This window comes from Diabrotica undecimpunctata, chromosome 1 (genome assembly GCF_040954645.1).
Source record: "Diabrotica undecimpunctata isolate CICGRU chromosome 1, icDiaUnde3, whole genome shotgun sequence".
NCBI classification, from domain to species: Eukaryota; Metazoa; Arthropoda; class Insecta; order Coleoptera; family Chrysomelidae; genus Diabrotica; species Diabrotica undecimpunctata.
The window spans coordinates 192,092,685-192,111,640 of NC_092803.1; the positions used below are offsets into that span (position 1 = coordinate 192,092,685).

An 18,956-nucleotide genomic window follows, 5' to 3' on the forward strand; every position below is an offset into this window, starting at 1 on the left:
TTTTCGACTATTATTGGTAAAATTATTTTTTATCCTTTTCCCTTTTCCTTTTCAATCATTTTAAAGATGGTTATTCGTAATCGTCGGAACAATCGATAAGCTATATAAATTAAACAAATTGAAACGAAATCAACAATAAATAATACAAATGAGCTAGACGAAAAATTATGAAGAAAAATTAAATAGAGAACTAGACAGAACAACAGGAAATATAAAAGTCGACAAATTGTGGGAAAATATGAGAAACAGTAAGGAACTGTCGGCAAAAACTAGTATGAAAGTATAAAAAGAATAATAAAAAATGCTTTGACAAATATGTTTAACAAACAAACTACAGAAAAGAAATTAAATGTGACTGAAGATGCTAACTGCTCAACTCGAAATTTATTAGGATTATCAGTGACTCATTTTCCTAAACATAGGTAGTTCCCTAAAGTTCTGAATACTTGCTGTAGGACGGCTAAATATAGTGAATAAGAATAATTGATTCATCACCAAACCAATTCGCTTCGGAATTAACATTTTGCTGCTAATATCTAAAGGGTGTAGAAACGTAAGTTGGTAACACTTTTAATATGTATCGGACCGAGTTGTAAGTAATAACAACAGTATAGGAAATACTAGCGACTTTAATTATCACTCCAAAACGTAATGCAAATAACAATATACATTAAATAGCCATCGTCGCGTCTGTCGTCCTCAGTTTTCTCTCAGCTGATTGTGACGTAACCGCACTGAATGGTTGCCATTACATCACACTCCTTCCTCCTGGATGAATCAACTCATCATAGTCCTCCAAATACATACCTTGGAGGTTTTCTTATTCGAGCAGGTGGCTTTTTAACTTCAGCGGCCTGCTCCACAATTTCTGGTTCTGGGTCCACAAATTCGTTTGGATACAGAAACAACGGTTGCGGAGTTACGAGTAATTTTTTTCCATCGAGGTTGACGGTGTAACTTCGTCTGTTGTTTGTTGGTCACACACACGGGTTCTGATTTGATCAGAATGACGACGTAAAATTTTACCCTCAGGGGTTTAAACTTTGTAGCTTAACGACCCAGTGGTTTCAATTATTTTGGAAAGAAGCCACTTTTGACCACCTGGAGCAAATGACCTTGCAAATACAGTCTCGTTTTCTTAAAAACATCTGGGTACTGTTTTACAAGAATCTTTCATCTCTTGCTTAGATAACATCTCTTTTCTAGTCGCTGTACTATAATCCGTATGGCCCTTTTTCTAGTAGGACGCATGGCACAACATCGCCAATTATACAGGACGCAGAGCGACCTACAGGGTAGGCAACATACACAACACATTGCAACACAGGTTGCAAACACTTAGGAGATTTGTTACATAATCAGAATCACATATCGAATGTCGTATCTTTCGAATAAAGTCAATTTCATGTCAATTTATAAAAATCATCTTTGTTTTATTCCATTTCAAAGTTCTATACCTCTAAAAAACAGCCTTTATTAGAAGTAGAGTTAATCCGTATCAGAACAGTCGAGACGTACCTGAATGTCACGGGATGGAAAGCGCCAGCGAGAGCATAGTTTTGACAGTAAAATAATTAGGGCAACTATGTAACCTAGCATGCAAACAAACAATAAAATTGGAGGTTTTTTTTAAATTTATTTCATGTACAAACTACATTGCTCACAAATTTTACAGTTACAGGAGCACACAGTCGGGTAAAAGGAGATTTTTTTTTATTTATTTCGTGTACGAACTACATTGCTCACAAATTTTCCAGTTAGAACAACTTAAAATAAAAATAAAATACAGCGCAGTACAATCTTATAAATAAAATACATTCAAATAGATGTAAGTCCATATAAAAATGAATTAAAACAATAAAACTTTCATATTTCGTTAAACCAGTGGTTGACAAGCTAATGCTACGTCGTTGGATTCCATTAAGTCGGCACCAGAGCACTCTTGCTTATAATTTACGAGTAGGTGCAGTCACTACAGTTACGCTGCAGTAGGTGTCTCGTCGATAGGATTACATCGCATGCAAAGCTGTCATCTCCCTCAATGTATTCCCAGCCCAGGATACCATATTTTGTTTGGATCTTCCGACATCTGTACGCAGTCTATTCAGTGTTTTCCATCTTTGCCAGTCAAGTTCTGCACCTGGCGGGAGTACTTCTGAAGTATTTGTGATATTTCCTGTTTGCTGCTGTTCCTACATTATGGATTTCGTGGCGTTTACGTTGTGCGATAATAGATCTGTGATTAATGGTAATAGACTGTGTCAATGAGTGTTCTTCTAGATTTAAGTCCTTTATATACAGGAATACTACTATTTACAATAGATCGATATAAATCTTAGCATACGCTAATGATATTGACATAATAGGGCGTAGCAAGCGAGATGTTGAGCAATATTTCCTAGAATTGGAAACGGTAGCGAAACAGGTCGGTCTAGTCATCAACTTTGCCATATCCTTTGATGTATTTGGAAATGATGTCTTTTGCTTGTTGACATCCTCTGGGCATGTGCTTACAGGAGATTTCTTTTATATTTTGTTCAGTTGGCTTTTTTGAAACTTTGTTTGAAAGGTATTTTATGGGCTTTTATAGTACTGTATAAAGTTATTTCCAGGGCCTGCGTAGCGCAAGCGGTAGAATGCTTGCCTCGCACGCCGGTGGTCCGGAGTTCGAATCCTACCGCCGGCAAGAACAACTAGACATTTTTAAAAATGTCTATAGGCCCCAGGTCGACTCAGCCTGAATAAAATGAGTACCTTGGGTAAAACCAGGGGTAATAATAGGCGGTTGAAGCGTAGCACTGGCCATGTTACCTTCCTTGTATACCGTAGGCCCTAGATATAGCAGACTACCCTGCTATACTCCCAAAGCCGCGAGCGGTATAAAACGGGAGACTATTATACAAAGTTATTTCCACAGGTCTATGTTACTTTTCTGGAATAGCCTTGTATACCCTTCTAATGCAACGGTCCTCTAAAGAAATGCCGATAAAGGTGAGGTCTAGGTTGTAGCCTTTCTTCCATATTTTGCTATGGAACGAATAGGAACGTTTTTAATCGTGCAACAGTACCAAGCTGTTTTGTTCAGCGCAATCTTCTACAAGATCACCATAATGATTGATATTTCATATTTCATAAAAATAGGTAGGCTTAGATGGGTTAGACATGTGTCAAGAGCAAAGATATTTACTCATCCAGAGGAAGCCTACTCGTGGTACCAGTAGGTAATAGGAATAAAAGTAAACTAATATCGCCATGAGTTCGCTCTGATGAAGTCAAGAGGCAGAAATAGGCATATCAGCGAATGGTGGTACGGTGTAACGAAATCAAACCTAAACCGTCTATTTTATTTTTAAACCAATATCTTTCTTTTGCTACTCTGATTTTAAGTCGCATTTGTTGTTGTATTGCTTGATATTGTTGTTTAAATTTATCTTTAAAAGTTCTTCTTTTATCCATGAGCTGAAGGATTTCAATCGGTTATTCACTTCCATTTTCTTCGCAGGCTACAATCAACGATGGTTTATCTCATGTTCGTTCTGATGGTTTTCTTTTACATCAAGTGATTTTTAGTTACAGTTTATTTTTTCTTTTAACTCCTGGCGTATCTCCTCTTTATGTAAATACCCAACATCAAATCGATTTAGTTCTTTTTACTGTTCCATTATTTCAATATAATGTATGATCCATTATTTTAGTATAATTTGTTAATTTTAAAGAAGGCCTTTCAGCATTAGGCCCTGAAAAGATATATAGATATTGCATTTGCAATCAATAAAATTTGTTTTTATTTGCGGTAAGCCCGTTAAATATTAAACTTTTGCATTTGCATGGAAATCGACCAATTAATATCGTATTTTATAATTAAAATTAGCTTGCCGTAGTGACCAACAATGATTATAACAAAATAGTTTATTGGTAAAACAAATTAGAGAAACATAACGAGTATTTATGTACTTGTATAAAATGTAATTTCCAATGGACAAATCGTAACTTCATATAAAGCTTATGCATGTACAATAAATTATTACTATTATCAAAAAGATATAAAACGCATGAAGGAAATCCTTTGTATCGATATTACGTGAACACAAAATATTATTCATTTATGTTTAATTTCTTTCAAACATATGTTTTAGTCAACAGTACATTTTCGTATAAGTAGATGTAAAGATTAAATGTAAATAATATCATTAACTCGTTTGTTGTCACGTAGTTTTTCATAAACATTTTCGGCAAATTTCAAACCATGAAAACCGGGTAAAAATAAAGCTAGAAAAGTACAAAGGGATATTCTCCTTCAACCGATACCTGTTTGCATTAGAAGAAGATAAACTAGAAAAACTAATACAAGTCAAAGTTAGGCAACAAAGATTCAGAAAACAGGCACACTTTTTAATATGCTGATATAACTTTTTAATTGATAAATACCTGAAAGCTGGAAAGAAGGATGAATTATACTGATCCATAAAAAAGGGGATAAGGCAGACTGCAAAACTACCGCTGCATTTCAATTACCAGCATTCTCAGTAGATTGTACCTACAGAAAAGTTATGAAAACTCTAGTCGAAAACGAATATGATCCACTTGGGCTGGAATAGCAAACAGGATTTCGAGATTAACGATCTTGCATTGACCATTTTAATTCTACTAAATTAAAGAAGGGTGGCTAGGGATATAGCACAAGAAGGTATAGGTATAGGAAGATATCACAAGAACTTAGAAGATCATAGAACCACGAATGTCGAGAAAAACAGACAAAAGGAAAATGATGTACCAGAAGACTCCGACGACTTAAACCAAATATGGAAAGAACTTAAGACTGCATTTCTAAAAGCTGAAGACCACCTTAAATACACGAATCAAAGCGGCAAGAAACCATGGATAACTAATGAAATATGAGAAATGATGAATGTGAGACAACACAAGAAAAAAGACTGGAATAAATATAAAGAAATACAAAGACTAATAAGAAAAAAGATAGTGAAAGCAAAAGCACAGTGGCTTGTAGAAACTTGCGAAGAGATAGAAGACCTACAGAATAAACATGATGAAAGACTTCTCCATAAGTAAATTAAAGACATGTGTGGGATCAGAAACGCTAGGCAGTGTGGCACAATAACAAGCACGGATAATAGAGTCCTGACCACAATAGAAGAAATAAGCGTTGAATGGCGAACATACATACAAAACTTATTCTCAGACGAAGAACAATAAATATTGATAGACAAACAAACATCGAAAATAACGACTTGCCCATCTTAACATCAGAAATAAAATACGCCTTAAAAAATATGAAAACCGGAAAAGCCTCTGGACCTGACTACGTTCATAGTGAAATTATACAACTTTTGGAAGAAGACAATTTAGAACTATTATCAAGACTCTTCAACAGTATATACCAGACTGGTACAATTCCACAAGATTGGTTAACGTCTACGTTTGTGCCTATACCTAAATCAAACTACGCAAAAAAATGTAACGACTTTCGATTATTAAGTCTCATGCCCCATATTCTGAAGCTATTTCTAAAAATAATCCATAACAGAATTTACAAAAAATGCGAAGAAGATATTGGTCCGGAACAATTTGGCTTTCGAAACGGTATGGAAACTCGAGAAGCTTTGTTCAGTTTCATTGTTTTCATGCAAAAGTATCGGGATCAACAAAAAGATGTCTACTTGTGCTTTATAGATTATGAAAAGGCTTTTGATAAAGTCAAACACGATCAGCTAATAGAATCCAAAGAGGAGTTAGACAAGTTTGTATACTATCACCATTATTATTCAACTTGTACTAAGAGGACATCTTTGCACATGTTCTAGATGAAGCACAAGAAGGAATAAAAGTCAATGGAAAAATCGTGAACAATATCAGGTATGCCGATGATACTGATTGCTGGCAGTGAAGAAGAACTACAAATTGTGTTAACCAAAGTAGTGCGAGAAGGAGAACTATACGGCCTTAAGGTGAATGTAAAAAAAAACCAAAACAATGGTAATTAAAAAAAAACACACACCAGTTATAAACATACTAGTCAACAACAATCTAGTTGAACAATTAAAATAGTAATAAGTATCTAGGCTGTTGGATACATGAAACCTTAGACCAAGAACAAGAGATTAAATGTAGAATAGAACAGGCAAGAAACACCTTCTTAAAGATGCGACAGTTACTCACTACCCGTAATCTTGATTTGTCCCTACGATACCGTATGATAAAGTGTTATGTATATAGTGTACTATTAAACGGCGTGGAAACTTGGACGTTAACAGTCAGCTCGTTACGACGTTTATAGAGCTTTGAGATGTGGGTATTTCGTCATATGCTGAAAATTCCATGGACCGACCGCGTTAGAAATGAAGAAGTTTTAAGGCGTATGAATAGAGAACGTGGACTCACAGAAATTGTCAAGAAGCGTAAAACGTCTTATTTTGGACACATATTTATACACGACAGGTATAACTTCCTTCAGCTTATTATAGAAGGGAAAATAGTAGGCAGACGCGGCCCGGGTAGACGACAAATGACCTGCGCAACATCAAAGATTGGACAGGATTAGACTTTCAAAGTTTAATAAGGAAAGCCCAAAATAGGGAAGACTTTGCAGAGGTCATCGCCAACCTTCTCTAAGAAGACGGTACCTAAAGAAGAAGACGTACTTATCGTGTCTCAATATGTGGCGTAAATATTTAAGTTCTTTTTGCCAATTTTCGGGACACCCACATTTATATAAATTATAATACGAGTTTAATTAATTGACTTGTCTTGTATTGTAATTCTGCTGCACATGTGAGATTTATCTTAAGTTGCAGATAACAGCAAATATTTAAAAAATGATTACAACTTTTATATCGATCGGAAGATAGTTGGCACTTGACGATAAGATAAATACATTCAATATTTATATCAAATTCTTAGTGAGGTAAAGCGTTTGGATATACCCTCAACTATGGATATTGGGTGAGTCAGTAACAATAATAAAAATAAATTTATATAAAAAATGTTATTTTATTGTAATAAAACTTGCATAAAAAATTCTAGTTATATTTATTTGAAATAGATTGATTTTTATAGTGTTTTATTTACATAAAAGCACTAAAATATTAAGTTTATTACGAAGTACGATTTTATTCTGGTTTAATGCAGATTCATATATCTAGGATGCTCGGTAAAAGTCAATTTAGTCAACTTTTCAGGAGAAGTAAAAAACGATAAATAATTTTGTTCTGAAGCTAATTAATTGTCATATCTCCTAAATTGTAGTACACAAGAATTGTTATATTTACCTATTTTACTTTGTAAGCACTAATCACGAACAAAGTATATATATATATATATATATATATATATATATATATATATATATATATATATTTCTATAAATAAATGGAAATTACAAAAAAATGTGACATATTATTTGGACCACACATACCAGATGACTTATGCTATTTTGTTTAGCCCAAAAAGCTGTTCTTTATTAAAAAATAAATAATTAAAACATATTTATGCAATATTAAAAAAGACATATAAAAACATAGGAATAATGTTAATACGGTTTCGGCAGACCAATGGCTAGGTCCGTTATTGGAGAAAAGTATTACTCTGCGTCAGATGAATCTTCATCATCTGGAATCGCATCAGCGGCTTTAAAGTTTTATAAAAATCGTGAAATACTCAACTTATCAGAGAAAGAAGATCCAAAATATTCGTTTTATTCTGCGTTGATATAGCAAAAGTGCTTTTATACAAGTTGCTGGGTACCAACCTAGCATTAATTTGTTCTCTACGTAGTAGAGCCCTTTTTGATCAAGTTATGTTTTATAAAGAATCATTCACTTTTCTTATGTATAACGAAACCAGTTCACATCAAACCAATTTAAAGGATTTCCTCTTGTATCTTTTTTACGCATTAGCCGGTTACTTTTCAAAAGATCTGAAAATTTAAGAAATTACCACGGTAAAGTTCTACAACATTGAATTTCTTCTTTTTTTCCTGTACTTTTCACAAGCTGATACCAGTCGTGCGGATGGCTAATTGGAACACTTAATCTTTTTTTTGCTTTTCGATCAATCCATGATCAATATCGCACTGCATATGACTGTGTCCACTTACCATGAATTTATGGTCAATAACTTCTAAATTAATGTTATTTTGCATTGCTACTAAAAATTAAATTGGCATTAAATTTACCCCGATTTCAAAATTTCAAAGAAAATTTTTAAATTTTTAATTTAACTCAACTGCCACCGTGTTCCGGAGGGCACGTACAGCCGGTGGTCCGGCTACGTAAATGGCCGTTAAGTCATGTTAGAGGCGCTTGCGCGATCTGAAAACGCTAACACTAGATCTTAGCCACAGAGTTACACGAACCTACTTACTCTTTCTTACCCCGATTTAATAAACTCAATGCAATCTTCGATGTTATCATTTTTAAAGATCAATTGACCATACGAAACAATACAATTTTTTGGACGCCTTAGTTTCTCTTCTTCTTGCATTCAGTGTCTCCTGTGGAATTTGCTGATCAATATGGCTATTTGCACTTTCGAAACTGCTGCATGGAATAATTCGTCCGATTTCATTCCAAACCATTCATGAAGGTTTCTTCATGAATAGTTCGGAAGCCAAGAAATTCTTCTACTTCCCACGCTTTTTCGACTAACGATCTTTCTTTGCATTATAAGCTATAGAAATTCATATCTTATGCCTCTCAAGATGTGGCCAAGAAACTCAAGTTTTATCTTCTTTATAGTAAACATAATTTCAGGTTCAATATTAAGTCTTTCCAGCTCTGCCCGATTCGTGATGCTATCCGTCCAGGAAACTCTGAGAACGCCCCTGTAGGCCCATATTTCAAATATCTCTATATTTTGAAGGTGTTCCTTATATCGTGTCCAGCTACCTTATACAAGTATAGAAAATAAATAATTCTTCTTTTGGTGCCTATTTATTTCGAATATTGGCCTATCCTTCTGGCTATAATTATTTTATTAACGATGATGCTTTAAATAGATTAGTTGTTGTTGTGGAAAACCATTTCCTCAGGTTTTTTAACCATAAGTTCTTCTCCCAATTTCTGGCTTTCCTAATACTTTACCTTGAAGGATTATTTTCAGTAATCTGTATTTAGTGCCGTTTCTAATTATGCGTCCAAGATATTCTACCTTTCTCCTTTTAATCGTATACATTATTTCTCTTTCTTTCCCCATTCTTCGCAGTACAGTCTCGTTGGTTATCTTGTCCGTCCATGATGTTCTTAGGATTCTTCTGTATAGCCGCATCTCGAAGGCTTCAAGTTTTTTCTCCATCGCTTCAGTGAGTGTCCTGGATTCAACTCCGTAGTATAATATCGAGAAGATATAACATCGTAGGTGCCTTCTCTATTCTACATTTTACTTCTTGTGAGTTATCCCATTGTTCGTTTACTATTGTTCCAAGATAGGTAAACTGTTTTACTCGGTCTACTGGTGTATTTCTGATAAGCAGTTGGACGTCTCTAATTTTATTTTTGCTGATGACCATAAATTTAGTTTTTGATATGTTTACTTGTAGTCCAAATCTTTCACTTACTTCATTTACTTTGTTTATTAGTTACTGTAAACTGTTTAAACTATTTGCAAAAGTAACGGTGTCATCTGAAATATATCTGAAAGTATACATCCTTGTCGAACGCGTCGCAGAATCTGGATCGCTTCCGTTGGTTCATCTCCAAGATTTGTTCTTATTGTGGCTGATTGGTTCCAGTATAAATTTTGTATCATACGCCGGTCTTTATTATCTATTTGGGCTTTTATTAGAACATCCATCATTTTTCGGTGTTGAACTGTGTCAAATGCTTTTGGTAGTCCACAAAACAGGTGTAGATATCGCAAGTCATATTTCTGCATCTTTAGAATAATACCTGTAGACTAAACAGTGCACCTCTCCTATCTACGGCTCTTATGAATCCAAACTGTGTGTCTTGTATTCTCTCTTCGCATGGCTTGTATATTCTGCGATGTATAATGTTAAGAAAAAGTTTTAGGGTATGGCTCATTAGACTTATTAGCCTATATTTTTCGCACTTTTTCACTCCCTGTTCCTTTGGTAACGTAATAAATTCTGAAACTAGCCAACTAGCATTTTTTCTCAAGTTCTTTCTGTTTGGCTTCTCTGATCATTATCTGTATATCTCGTTGTAATGTTTTATACATAATTATTGTTCTTGTTTTTCCTTCTTTCTTCCAGAAAGAAGGAAATAAGCTCTGTCGTCATCTATGTCTTATTCTTACCTTCTTCGTTGTTTTCATAAAATTATCTTTAATGTTGTCTATCGTTTTATTTAGGAATTCTATCTTCTCTTCTGTGCCTTCCGTTGTATTATCGATTTCTTTGATGTTTCTATTTATTGTTTTGCTGACTATTTCTTTTACTTCACTATATTTCAGTTTTCCCATGTCATGTTTTTTACAGATTTTCCACGCCAACTAAAGGATTGTGGTCAGATTGAATATCAGCGCCTGCTAAGGTGTTAACACTGTTAAAGCTATTTCGATATCTTTTGTTAACAAGTATGATAGTCTATTTGGTTTCTTATAATAACATCTTCTCCGTTGTTTCTAGGTGATTTCCACGTATACAGGCCTCTAGGTTGTAATTTGTAAAATGTGTTTAGCACGAATAAATCATGTTCAGTTGCAAAGATATAATACCATGCAAAGAAATAATACCTTACCATTCTGATTCTTAGAGTCATAGAAAGATACGGTGTTGTATGTCAATAGTTTTTTTTATTTTGACGAACGCGGCTCGCGCTTATTCAATGCATGAACGAATTTCTTCTGAATGTTGGTTATTCTCATTGACAACAGTTTCAAGATATTTGTACAGCGAAACCCGCTCAATGACCTGCCCATTAAAACATAATTGTCCACAGTTGTTGTTATTATTTTTTAAACAACTATCATTTTGATTTTCCTGATATTGATATATCAACCATATGTCATACTAACCATAGATACTTAATCAAAGAGTCTCTCTAGATCTACCAAGTTGTTGGCACTTATAGCTATATCGTCAGCATATCTGATGTTGTTGACAAGAACTCCATTTATCGTTATTCCAGCTGACTCATCTTCTAATGCTTCACGGATAATATATTCAGAGTATAAATTAAATAGCATTGATGACAGAATATATCCCTGTCTTCGCCGTTCTGAATGCTTATTTCCTCTGACAAGAAGAAAATCTTTGAGTTTTATTCTTGCCGTTTAACCCAAGTGTAATCTTGATATTATTTGAACATTTCGTTAATCAATGTTTAGTTTTTACAAGATTTCAACTAACTTCCCGTGATTAACATTGTCAAATATCTTAGTATAGTCAATGAAGTAGACATCCATATCTTGGTTAAAAGCTGTGCATCTTTGTGGCATTACATTAAAGGCAAACAGTGCTTCTCTGGTTTCCAAATCAGTGCGCCATTCGAACTGTGTATGTGATATTTTTATCTTTTACATTTGTTGTAAATTCTGGTGAGTATAATTCGTAGAAAGACCTTTAATACATGACTCAATAGTTTTTTAAGCTAGATCATAGCAGTTTGTAGGACTTCTTTGGAATGGTGGCAAAGGTAAAGATTAGCCATTCTTTTTTAATTATCTAAGTTCTATATATACAGTTGAAAAATCCATCAAAACAGATATAGATTTACCATCTAGTATTCTTAAGAGCTCACAATAAATCTGATCTGGCCCTACTGCTTCCCAATTTTTTCTATTTTTATGGCATTTTTAATTCATCAGGTGTTATTGGAGGTGCATCTTCCAAAAGTGTTAAGACACAATATAATAGATATTACTATTTTAAATAAATTGTCAGTTAATGTAAAACAAATTAGTTTTATTCTCAGTGCATTTCCTAGTTTATTGGAAACATATATTACGGATAAACCAATTAATCTAATTAGGAATTTTTTAAATAAGATTATCGTGTCACAATATCTAGATTATTTACATTTACAGTAAGTGATAAAAAATATACATTATTATGTAATATTTTTCAATTCAATTTTCAAATCTTTGTACTGATTAGATAATTATATAAACAAATAGATAATTATATTAAATTCCAATATGACAATTGATAATATTTTGCAAAAAGTGTCCATGCTAGAGCGGCATGTTCGTTGTGAACTGGACTGCCAACAATAATATGGTTCACAGATAAAATCAAGGAAGATACATCAGGAATAACACATGAAAACTTTGGAAGTGTTTGCAGAAACGATAGGTGCAAAACTTAAGGTTATTAACTTACTTTAAAAAAATTAATATGTACCCAATCTATCACGACACAGGAAGGATATAGTCCTTCTTTCCATCTTCTTTTCGGATTTCCTCTACCTCTCTTTTCTTCAACTTTTCGTCCCAAATTGTTTTTGTTTCGACATCTGACGTGACCAAACCATTGAAGTCTTTGTTTTTGAACCTTTTTTTAAACTGTAGGCACCCGGCTCTTTCCTTAATGACGTCATTCCTGATTTTGTCCCTTCTAGTCTTACCCAATATCCATAACATTTTCATTTTCACTATCTTCTTTTCCTGAACCTTCTTTACAGACAACATTTTATCACCGTACACCAACACAGGCCTCATCAGCGTCTTGTATATCTTTCCTTTCATCCCTTTACCGATATTTCAATCATATCTCTTGTCTATTGAAGTTAGCAACGCTGTATATCCTTTCCGTCCCCTCGGATGCTTCTAACTCTTCATACAGTTTTGTAGACGATCTTTTCTAAACAGTTTCTACAACACGCTTTGTTTCCTTCTTTGTTACCTTGTATGTATACTTATCTTACTCTCTTTTAGACCTCTCATACCTCTTTCTAGCCCCTCTCTCCTCCCTAACCTTCTCTTGCACTTCGTCGTTCCACCACCAAGCTTCTTTGTTGCTAGGAGGCTCCTTACCAGATGTTTTTCCTAGCACCTCCTTTCCCACTTACACCACAACTTTGCTGTTGGCTTACTACCAGCCATTTTCCTGTCTTTTTCCTCAAACTCTTCCAGCACTCTACTCTTGAAGACTTTTGCCAAATCTTTATCCTTTAACTTCCACCTACGTTTTGATGTCCAACTTGCTTTTATTTTCTCCGTATCCATTATCACCGGTCGATGTTGACTAGCTATACATTCATCCTTTATCAGTATACAGTTGGTAACCCTTTTTAGCTGGCTTCTTCTACATAGCCCAAAATATATTTTACTTTCTCTTCCCCCTCTACTACAGGTAAGTAATATTATGGTCTTTAGTCTTCATAAAGAACGTATTATTCACAGTCAAATTCCATGCCACTGTAAAATCAATCACAATCTTTCCTTCATAATTTCTTATTCCTATGCCGCAATCTCCATGAACTCTTTCTTAAAGTCTTGAAATTTTTCTCTTTGACAAAAACAGAAATTTATAAAAATCCTTTGCACCTTTGGGAATTAACTTAAACATATTTTTTATTTGGTAGTTCTACATATGATAAGGATTTACCGTCTGGCCAAAGAAGCAGTAGCTGTACATTATTTAACCTTTTCCCCACCTTTCCCGAATTTTTCAATATTAACATATTGTGGTTTTTGATTGAAATCTGGTTTTATTATTAACATAATTGGTTGTTGCTTGAGAATTTTAATTTCGTGACAAGCCAACCATGACACTTTATTTTTTACCTCATCAATTTTTCGATTCGTGATATACTAGCAAATTTTCGACATAAACAAAATCATATTTTTGGGTCGCACAATCAAAAACTTTCTTTTCTTTTACATTTTGTTATTATTTCGATATAATCACTATCATTGTATAGCCTCTCTTGTAGTTTAGGTGTTGACTAGTCGTCTCCAAACTAAGAGTCATTGAGCAAAACGCTATGTTCAGATATTAGGAACCATATTGTCAATGTTTCAAGAGTTGGATAAATAAGTAAGGCGTGGGTAAGTAAAAGGAGTTCAACACTGCGATTTTGTTCTCTACATAAGTCAGATTACAGTCTTAAATCCTTAACAGAGTCTCGAATATGTTCTCGAATGTTTTAGACATGAGCCAACGTTCTGGGTACCTCTATGTTCTATATTCTCTGTCCAAACAATAAAAATTTGCTGATTTTGGCTGTTAACATAAATTCATCACAAATTGTTGGAAGATTTTTTTTAATTCAACATCTATGCAATTTTGTGTAATCTGCAATGTTCTAAGAAATGTGATTTTGCAGATTTCTTTACCGCTGATAAAGTATTTTTTGGTAAAATTCCTGCGCGAAGTATTCATTGTGTATCTTCGTTTTTTAAAATTTCCTTAACACAGGAGTTTATCAATGCAAACCTTGCTGGAAATTATCCCAATATCTTCTTCGACAGTTACAATATCTGTAAATTTTTTTTACGTTCACATCTTAAGTTCTCAGCAAAATTTTTAGGAGAAATCTTACGTTTAGCAGAAAAAAACATGAAAATATTTTTTACAAGATCAGACCTTAGGCTGCAGCTTATAATGGAAGAAAAAGTACAGGGCAAAAGATCAGTAGGAAGACGCCAGAACTCGTGGCTGAAAGACCTGAGGTGATGGTTCGACAGCTCATCCGCAGAAATCTTTGGCGCAGCAGTTTCCAAAACTACAATTGCCATTTGGATCGCCAAACTTCGAAAGGAGACGGCGCCATTAGAAGAAGCAACAGAAAAATAGAGCTTGTTTGTATTACAACTGTTTTTTCGTATTTTACAAGTTCGTAGTGCGAATTTCCACTTTTTCCTCGTTTTGGACGACCCTTCGTAACTTTAATTGTAGCTAAATGTAAAGTCTTCTTCTTCACCATCACAAACTTGGTCTTTATCAGATCGTGGGTATTCACTACTAAATTTGCCTCTAGTAGGACGTTACATTCTGAAAAAGAGTATGAAACCATTTAAAGTTAGCAACATTGAGTTATTCTCATATTAAAACATATTAAAAAAAATGTCGTTTGAAACAAAAACATGACAGCATAACTTATTTTTAGCAAACTAAAGCGGGTTAACTCGTTATTGCCAATTAAACTATTCAGTATTTACTGTTTGTGGCTTAACAAAAAGAGGCAACAAGTGATACACAGTACACTTGGGACTTGAATGATTTTAACTTATGATGAAGTACATGTTTACATTACAAATACATAAAATGTGGTATAGTTTATTTCACGAAAAATGGTTGAGTGCTTAGTCAACATTAGTTGAGCAGGTAATATTCAGGTAAACTTAAAGCTACTGTGAAGTGTCGTTATCTTGTCTGTATAATAAATTCCTAATAAATTAGGTAATATAAAAACGATTAAAAAATCGTATAAAATTATAAAAACGATTAGAATACATTTTATTTCATAAAGTTGTAAACATTTTAACAGTGAGTTTCACTATCAATGATTGATCTTTTAATGACCACAATAAATTTGTTGATCATTAAGTATTTCCTGGAATAATTATACAGGTTCCCTCTATTATGTATAATTTGTAAAAGTATATAAAACCGATGAGAAATTTTTAAATATACATTTTGTTTCATTTAGTTGAAAGTGTTACAAGTGTTACCAGTGTTATACCTATTTATACCTATAAAACAGCATTATGTGGCGTCCGTGAAAAAACATTGATGGTGCTTCTTTCAGTGTTCCAGCAAAGAAAACGCATTTATCTGCTGACGCTAGAGAACTCGTAAAAACAATATATAGTTCTTTACTTACAAGAGGACTTACTGCTAATACTGCTGCCAGTGAAATATCTGATTTAACGAAAATACCTCTAACCACAGTGAAAAGAATTACATCAAATCCCATTAAGTCAAGAAGGAAGCGTAAGGATGTCGGTTCTACCAAATGTATTGACGAAAGTGATAAGGACTTAATAAGACGAGAAATTTACACAATGTACGAAGAGCAACGAATACCTAAATTAGATGCTTTAAAACAACGGCTTACTAATGATGATATACAAATAAACTGTAGCCGCATTAGTCTTTGGAGGATTTTGTCTAAAATGATCGACCAGATCGAATACAGAAGATCGACCAATAATTTATCTGGACGAGACATGGTTTGACACTCATGAAACACCATCCACAGGATGGTCCGATTCTTCCAACAGGTGTCAAACAAAAGCTCCATCAAACAAAGGGAAAAGAATAACAATTTTACATGCAGGATCAGAAAATGGTTGCGTCCCAAATGCCTTATGGCTTTCTGCAAAGAACATTAAAGACTCCTGCGTGGACTACCATGAGGATACAACGGCAGAGCTTTTGAGCAATGGTTTAAGAATTGTCTTATACCTAACCTTCCTCAAAATAGTGTGATAGTAATGGACAATGCAAGTTACCACAGTCGTCAATTACATAAGTCTCCAAGTGCAAATAACACGAAAATTGAAATTCAAAACTACCTGTTAGAAAACGATATATATTTTGAAGAAAGTTATTTAAAAAATTAACTGTTAGAAGTGTTAAAATCATTTTCTATTAAAAAAGTATATGTTTGTGACGCATTAGCCGAGGACATGGGACATACAGTGTTACGGCTTTCGCCCTACTATTGTTTATTTAATCCCATAGAGCATATGTGGCACCAACTAAAGTCAAATGTTAGGTCACAAAATGTTTCTCCGACTTTAAGTGGTAGTGTAGTCGAATTAATAAGGAAATGTGTTGATGATATCTCCTCAGAAAGTTGGAAAAATTCAGTACGCCATGAAATGAACGTAGAAAATTCATATGTTACTTGGAATCACATAATTAAACCAATTGTTATTAATATTGAAGAGGATAGCGACAGCGAAACAGAATTAGGTATTTAGGAATTCATAAATATATTTTGGTTATTTTGGGTATTTTTTTTTGTAAATATTAACTTGTATCTATTTTTCTATATTTTTTTTCAATTCATCTATTTTTTGTACATTATGTATTCGTTTTTATGTATATACTGTAAATAGAACTATTATTACTGTACATTTTTAACGATATTCGATTAGGAAGAGCAAAAACTTTTAAACACGCCAGTTTTTTGCTGACAGTCCCAAGCCTGTAAAAAGTGTGAAGGAAAGTACCTTTCTGAATTTAGATCCATATACTACAATTATTCACGTAGAACAAAAAAACTACTTTCTTCATGTTAAAAATTGTTCAATTATCAAGTATATTAACTCGAATAACCTGAAAATACCATATGAAATAATTTAATAAATTTTTATAATCGTGTATTACACAGCTACCAATGAAATATATTAAATAACAAACTTTCTGAAGTGCGACCCTGTGTACTTCGGTAGTTTATTGAAACACTCTTGTATACACAATAGGATCAACTCAGGTAACCATTAAGCACTCAACCATTTTTCGTGAAACAAACTATAACTCGATTTTAGAAAAAATATGGTTTGATTCATTTTTGCCTAGCACCATCTATTTAGTATATTAAATAGCTTCTAGCTTTTTAGTACATATGAAATATAATATAATATGATCAAACTGGACGGTCGTAATAAGTAGGCATCAAAATAAATATTATGCCAGTTAATATATAAATCTCATTTATATGATATAACCATATACTTGCTTATTCATATATTATATACTCATTAAAATGTGGCTGTTAGTTTATATAATAGTTAATTAAAAGTTGTGGTGGTGCCGCATGATAGTAAACAAACAAATGTGGGGTCATTAAAGGCTAAATTAATGTATATATAAATTTTAATATCAGTGAAACTTTCAGAAAACGAAAATTCGTGTGAAAATTGTAAGAGCATAATATAAAATAAGGATATGACTTTTCTCAGAGCCTTCTTTCAATCGTGACGTGTTGTTGTTGCGTTTAGGCGTGCTGAGAATTATTGCCTGCAATTTGAGCTAGCTGCCATGATTGTATTAGACAAATGTGCACCTGTTATGATTTTTTTTTATTTAATTCCCTAGTAAAGATTGGCATTCTCCCCTGTTTGGACATTATTCAAATTTGACAATTCAATCAAAGAGTGAACCATCAGTCAAACATAAGTGAAGATTACTTGTTAGTTCTGGAACCTTCCTAATTAAATTAAACTAAAAAAATTATAATAAAAAAATTTATATTCAAAAGATCTTGTTATATTCTACCATTTACTTATCAACTACTACTTACCGCACTAGAATTAAGGTGAACTTTAACTAAAGGTAAAACAATATATGAAGACCGATAAGTAAGTAAGCGATGATCAGTGGACCTCAAACAGTGGCTTTAAAATTTAATTCCAATCACTTAAAAAGTAAATGATTTAATTTAAAAATTAATTTAAGGATGTTGAATTTTGTTTCATTAAAGGCAAATGTTTGTTTATATACAGGGTGTGTGAAAAGAAGCGGGAGAGTCAAATATTTCGCGAAGCCAACAACGGATCAAAAAACTGAAAAACAGATATTTATTATTTTTTAAAAATATTTCGAATGACACCAAACACAATCCTTTAACCACCCCTATCAAAGTTAAACAGGGGCAATTTTCAAATCTTGAATGGGAATCCTCATTTTTTATTGCAGATTTGGATTCCTATAAAAAAATTATAAGATTATAATCTTATGATTTTAAGATAAGATATTATAAAATAATTTTTCGTCTTTCTTTGTCTTTCGGCAAGTTCGGAATTAACGTCTTATCAAAACATTCTTCATATAGATCCCCATTTATTTCATCATGTTAATAAGCGGTTTACTTCTTGGCCAAACAAGCTGATTCGGCCCATGCCACAAAACCAGTTTCGCTTTCAGTATAAAGAAGAACAAACCGACGACCTCTTTGGGTTGGAGCTTTCAGTACATTAGATAGCCCTTTTATGAAGACATCTCGTGGATTCTTAATCGTTGTGTCTCTTCATTCCTTTTTGGCTGAAGCACCGACGTTATTCCACGACTCATCGGTATAAAC

General features: G+C 33.5%; 1 protein-coding gene across 1 annotated transcript in view; it reads left to right on the forward strand.

Moving 5' to 3' along the window:
• The first annotated feature begins 6,843 nt into the window (after positions 1 to 6,843).
• LOC140441914 (facilitated trehalose transporter Tret1-like) overlaps positions 6,844 to 18,956 on the forward strand; it is a 33,603-nt gene continuing 21,490 nt past the window's right edge. Inside the window, exon 1 of the mRNA XM_072532917.1 lies at positions 6,844 to 6,960. Within this exon, the coding sequence (XP_072389018.1) occupies positions 6,950 to 6,960 (11 nt within the window). The 5' untranslated portion in view covers positions 6,844 to 6,949. The remainder of the gene's footprint in view (positions 6,961 to 18,956) is intronic.